This window comes from Trachurus trachurus, assembly GCF_905171665.1.
Source record: "Trachurus trachurus genome assembly, chromosome: 8".
In the NCBI taxonomy this organism is placed as follows: domain Eukaryota; kingdom Metazoa; phylum Chordata; class Actinopteri; order Carangiformes; family Carangidae; genus Trachurus; species Trachurus trachurus.
In genome coordinates, this window is record NC_139905.1 from 27,820,751 (window position 1) to 27,826,948 (window position 6,198).

At 41.6% G+C, this 6,198-nt stretch overlaps 1 protein-coding gene across 1 annotated transcript; it reads left to right on the top strand.

Moving 5' to 3' along the window:
- Positions 1 to 1,192: 1,192 nt before the first annotated feature.
- smim22 (small integral membrane protein 22) lies at positions 1,193 to 4,791 on the top strand. The gene is made up of 3 exons (XM_083977441.1): positions 1,193 to 1,327; positions 1,954 to 2,024; positions 4,382 to 4,791. Exons 1-3 carry the CDS (start codon positions 1,198 to 1,200, stop codon positions 4,427 to 4,429), a joined length of 249 nt encoding a protein of 82 aa, XP_083833567.1. The 5' UTR covers positions 1,193 to 1,197; the 3' UTR covers positions 4,430 to 4,791.
- Positions 4,792 to 6,198: the final 1,407 nt, after the last annotated feature.

A 6,198-nucleotide genomic window follows, 5' to 3' on the forward strand; every position in this document is an offset into this window, starting at 1 on the left:
TGCTGCAGCAGTAGCATGAGGACACAGTGAAGAAACTGTGCTGTGAGACAGATGCAAAGCAGCAGCAGCAGCTGACTGTCCTCACACACCTCTGATTGGCCGATTGTAGTATTCTTTTTTTTTCTTGCCTTAACACTTCGTCATAAAATCCTTATTTAAATATGAACTTCAAATTAACTTTGGAAAATAGTAGCTATTCTCATTTTTCCCAGCCCATACATGCAAAGGTGCTTTATGAAGGGAAATCTTAATGGCTAGTGTGAACAGGAGCAACACATGATAGATTTAAAAAAAAAAGATCTTTTTATTGAAGTTTCTCAGTATAACAAAAGTGCAGTGCTTTTGTTGAGATTTAATTTCTAGCCTGAAAGTTTACCAAACTGACTGAGCAGCGACAGATCAGGGGGTAGTGAGGCTGTTGGATAAGAGATAAAAAGTAACAGGTCATCAGCATAAAGTGAGACCTTATGCTCCATGTCACCTCTCCAGATACCACATCTATCCCTGCAAGAGACCTGGTTGATTTTTAAGACAGATATGTAAAGCAAAACATAACATAAGATTTTATTCCAACCCGGGTCGACATGTCTGTACTGATGATGAACCGTCTTGCAGCTCTGGCCTAAAGTCCGTCTCACTCTTTGTTGGTTCCTGACTGAGTCACAACAGTAGTACGAGCTCTTCTCCTGCTGTAAAACTTCCAGTCTCCTCTTGAAAGTCTTGAATGGACTCTGTGTCTCTGGAGTTCCTCTGCAGTGCCTCTCTCCATCTGGCTTCGTATTCATTCATCTTCGTGCTGTGTAGGACTAGTTGTTCTCTTGTTGTCCTCTAGGATAGTCAGCGTTCTGTATCAAACCAAATGTTACAACTAAACAGCAAGAAATAATAAATACATCCACTATCAAGACAGTTTCCTGATGCACTATTGTGTATTGCTCATGAACGTAGCCTCTCCCAGAATATATCTTGTAGCCTACATTTCTGCATGCACAGATGTTCATTCAGATTTAATTGAATCCCAGGGTGCTCCAGTGGCTCACCCTGTGGAGCATAGCTACGTGCACCCAGTCCCAAATGGCATCGGAACCCAACTCGTGGTCCTCTGCTACTGACTCTAAAAGTTAATTGAATCCCAATTTCCCATTTTGTCTGTGGTGTGTGTGTCCTCTGTCTGTGTGTCTGGGTGCAGACAAAGAGATGGAGCAGAGGGACATCCAACAGGAGCTGGAGGATCAGTTCAACGATGTGGTCACCAGACTGCAGTCGAAGCAGTTCTTCCAGTCGGACTGGGACATTGCTTCCTTTGCAGTTTTCTTCATCTTCATCGGTGAGTAAAGTTGAAGAAAGTGGGATCATCATACACCATCTATCACCATTCTTATCTATGATGATGACAATAACATGGTCAGCCACCAGGGGGGGCTGTGAGGTACAGTTTAGGAAGACACTAGCATTTGCACAGAAGGTTTTATGGACTTATGGTTGCTCAACATTGAACACAACACACTACCATGGTCTAAAGAGAAAGCACAACATGTGGCATTTAAGAAACAGCTAAAAACATGGTTCAGTAAAAACCAGCTCTGTGAACATGGGACTGCAGATGGAAATTAGCTCTTCTAGGTGTAATCTGCATATTTAGGCTACAACAAATTATTATTTTTTGTATGTTCTTGTAGATGTCACCTCTCCAGATACCACATATATCCCCGCAAGAGACCTGGTTGATTTTTAAGACAGATATGTAAAGCAAAACATAAGATAGATTTTATTCCAAATTGGGTCGACATGTCTGTAGCCTACTGATGATGAACTGTCTTGCAGAGTCCCATTACAAATAAACTAAATGAAATGAGATGAAATGGTGTGGGGGTGTGACAGCAGCTGGACGAGAGTCTCCTTGACCTGACCTGACCTCACTGTCTGTCTGGTCCAATTACTGTGTGTTGTCAGGTATGGTTCTGCTGCTGGTCATCCTGGTTCTCATTCGCTGCTGCTGCTGCTGTTGCTGTGACGAACAGAAGGTAACACACACACACACACACACACACACAGACACAGACACACACACACACACACACACACACACACACACACACACACACACACACACACACACACACACACACACACACACACACACACACACACACACACACATGATAGACCAGAAGGAAAAACATGGAGGTTTTTTTTCTTTATGCCAAATTGAGGAGAAAATGTATTGATTTCATGTTCACATTTTGTAATATTGTCCTCACAACCCTGGCCTAGGCCCTCCCACTCAAGTGGATGTTGTTCTGTTGTGTGCTGCTTGCACTCAGATATTTAGTTGCTTACACAGATTTCCTGCACTCAAGCCTCAGGTCTTCACTCACACTTTTTGTGTGCTCACAAATCTACTGCTCAGATTTTTGTGCAACAACCCAGTTGTAGTCCCTCAACTAGTAGAAGGCCAGGTGGACTGTTCCATCACATTATCCCTGCCTGCCCTCCCATCATGGATGCAGGTTCTCACAGTATGGAAATAAATGACCTGCATTTCTTTCTATATACAACAGATGTGTCTTATAGTATATGATAAGATCTATTTGCACTAATAACAAGCCCCCGCTGATGACATCAACAACAGCTGACAGACCTGTTCTACAGCTTCAGGTGTAACTCTGGGTCGTTTGAGTTACAGCAGTGATTCACTTGTTGCATGGGTAAAATCGCCATACTGATGCTGTACACTTGCTACAGGGTAGATCAACTTCACAGGGTGGGATAAAAACATCCTCATCAATATGACAACACATGAGGTTAGAAGAACTGACCCAGCTGGCTTCATCACTTTAGTGTTGAGCTCTCAGGGCCACCGTATGAAAACAGAGAAAAGTTCACACTAAATAACTCCATCACAGCTATTGTAGTCATCTGACCTGAACACAGGTTCTCTATAATCCAACAGGTTCCTGACAGTGATGAAGCTTTTACTCTCCTCCCAGGTAACAGGAGGAGACAGAGACTAAAAATCAAACCTCTGACATATTTAATAACAGCAGTGGAGAAAAAAAACATCTCACTCAGACTTGAACCACTTCTCTCTTTTTATCTGCATCACATGTTCATTACAGTTCATCAGACACATAGGAAAAATACTCCTCCATGCACTTGTTTATGTCCATCTGACTCAAATCACTGGAAATGACTTCTACTGCTTCACCTTGACAACATGAGTTCAGCTGATTGCACCTGCTGCAGATATATGTTTCATATCAGAGTAGTACTTTATTCATGGGTCAGTGAGGAAAAAGAAGTTCAGAGTGAATTAACATAATTCTTCATAAACTTTAGCAGAACAAATAAATAAAAAAACAGGAAACAAAGAGGAGAGTGAGAGAGAGTGTTTTTCTACTGACAACAAGGAAACAACCTGATCTGCTTTTAAAAACAATGGTGCATCCTGGGAAATTTGGGGAATTGTGGGAGTATTTTTTGACCTAACATGCTAGACCAGTTTAACATACTGGAGAACCTGTACTACCAGGCCGGTTGTTGGCAGGGCTGTTCATTCTAAACAACGTCCTCAGAACTGTGAATTAAGTAACATGATATTAAAGAAATGCTGATTCCTGCAGGCAATTTCAGTTACAGCCACACCAAGGAGTGCTATTCAACAAAATGAAATGTAAATATGGTCTCAAATTAAAAAAAAAAAAAAAAAAAAAAAAAAAAGTTATTGTAAATAGGAGTACCCTATGACATATCAATACCTTTCTAAGTATTTCCCCTGTTCTGGAGCTGAAGTTAACAGACAAAGAAAACTTATTCATGTCTGAGATTTTTAAACTTTTGTAATCATGGAAATATTGATGAGAGTGAGGATTAATGTTACATCACAGATTGACTTTTTTATTTCTAGTTCTCCTCTCAGAGTCTCCCTGTGTTATGATGAAGAGGAGTAAAATCATCATTACTGCCAGGTTTAAGAATCTATGTTAAATAAAGTGAAGCTATCATAGTGACCTTATACTGATCATTATTAATCGTCACATTTGTCAAGTCTCTTGTTCTCGTCAGGCTCCTGTAGGAATAATGACTGAATCTGATTGGTCAGTTAGTTTGGCTGTTGGTTTTGATCTGATCCTTTGAAGTTAGGAGTTCCGTGGAAGTTACCGTAGTGATTTTACCCTGTTAACCATGATAATAAACCGCCATCAGAGGGCAGAGTCAGTCCTGAGGTCGCCTTGCTTCACAGTCCAGGCCTCTGGTGACGGCTCAGAACCGTTGAGGATGTGCTGCAGCTGCACTAAGTGGCACAGAGGAGCATTAGACTCTAGAGGATCGATGCTGGATTCCCACCACTCACATCCTGTCGTTTCTGCTTCATTCACAGCCTCGCAGGCGGAAGGTTGGGATAGAGAACATGGCTCTGGAGCCGTGACGGAGCAGAGCCTCCAGGTCCGACCCTGCATGTGCCAAAGCAGCAGCTTGGATTTTTACTGTTTTACTGTCTGTAAACAAATGTGCACACATAGAATGAAAAGCTGTTCACAAGCCTTTTGCTCCCTGGAAATCTACCACTCCATGTTGTTGACTGTCACTGCTGCTAGGAAACAGAGGAGGTGGAAAATGAGCTGTCTCTGTAGAGCTGAACACAAGCCTCCAGCTTTGTTTGTCTTTTTAATTTGAAAATTTTTACTCAGCAATAAAAATATAAAAGTCATAATGTCAATGTTTCTTTGTGTTCATGTATTGTTCCTACGTGGAACACTTTGAGAGGAAACATGCACTAAGCTATTTTAATAAAAGGCACAGATCATTACACCACAGGCAGATGGGATCCAGTTGCTGTAACACACCATCATTGTTTTACCACTGAGGGAAAAGGCTTTCTCTCTGCTTCTCTCTGAATGAATGGAGGATCCTGTGCCATCAGTGATTTGACCTTCAAACTAAATCAATACCATGAGCAGATCTGCTGCAGAATAAGTGCTGTGATTTGAAACTTGAAGCTTTAATCTGCTGCTCATTAAAATGTCTCAAAACTCTTCGACTCATGTTCCATTATGTAATGTATCTTACATTATCACAAATGTTTCCTTCTAAAACCAGAGAAATCTGTGATTTTAGTCACTGGTGGACTGTTGATGACATCCCATCCTCTATGACCAGATGTTGTCCGACAAAAGCTCAGCTTTGACTTTTATCAGGTTTTAAGCGAAAGGCACTTTTTACACTTTCAACCCAGGCAGGGCCGTTGCTAGGAATTCTGGGCCCCCTGAAAGAATACTAAAGTGGGCCCCTACCCCCTGACTATTCCACTTTTTTTTTCTTAGACTACATATGTATGTATTATAATTTTTTATTTAGACTTTGTTTTGATGTCAATGCAGCATTACTATGAGTATTAGTCAGGGTCTTATGCAGAATAAATAAGTTATACAAAGATTAGACTACTGGGGTTTTTTGTGGGCCCTACTGGCCACTTTATTCATTGGTTTTAATCCTCTGTGTTTATTATCTGGATAATTCAGCTCCACTAAATGCACAGGTGATAGGGTGTGGGTTTAATACAGTACTTCTGTGGTGCTGATATTTAAACTAAGTCCACATCTGGTCACAGCTGCAGTCAGTCTGTCTTAAAGACACCTGACCTCGGTGGACCTGGGTCTTCTCACAATTGATTGCATAGCATTTCAGGAGTTACAGGTTTTGTACATCTACTCATTGGTTACAGCAAGACAGTGGTTCTCAAACCATTTCACATCAAAAACACTCAACTGACCACAGATCTGCATCTGATAAAATTTCATTTTAGATTCTAAAGCCTGGACCAAATGATTACCTTTTTGATGAAGCACCTGCTGGCACATGTCCAGGGCCCCTGGGGGACCGACCCTGCTTTTGAGAACCAGTGCTTTAAAGGGATAGGCGAACATTTTTTTTCGTGTCTTACCTCACTCCGGAGTCCATGACCAGCAGATAGACACCATCCTTTCGACTGTGCGTACAGTAACAAGGGAGATACAGGCAGAGCTGGCGCACCGCTAATTAGCTTAGCTCAAACGCTGGAAGTGCATAGGTAGTGTTAGCCTGCCTCCACCTAAAGTCATCAGAGAAACTCAAAAGCAACTCTAACTCTAACTCGATCTTCGTCTCAGAGCTGACAAAACTCTCTGGTAAGGCATCTTGAGCGGTCAAATGCCGTAA

Bases quoted from the DNA above. Each gene is read 5' to 3' on its own strand.
- smim22 (XM_083977441.1), top strand. From the start codon at position 1,198: ATGGAGCAGAGGGACATCCAACAGGAGCTGGAGGATCAGTTCAACGAT. The intron at 1,328-1,953 runs GTGAGTAAAGTT...GTGTGTTGTCAG, and splicing joins AGTTTTCTTCATCTTCATCG to GTATGGTTCTGCTGCTGGTC. The intron at 2,025-4,381 runs GTAACACACACA...CTTCATTCACAG, and splicing joins GTTGCTGTGACGAACAGAAG to CCTCGCAGGCGGAAGGTTGG.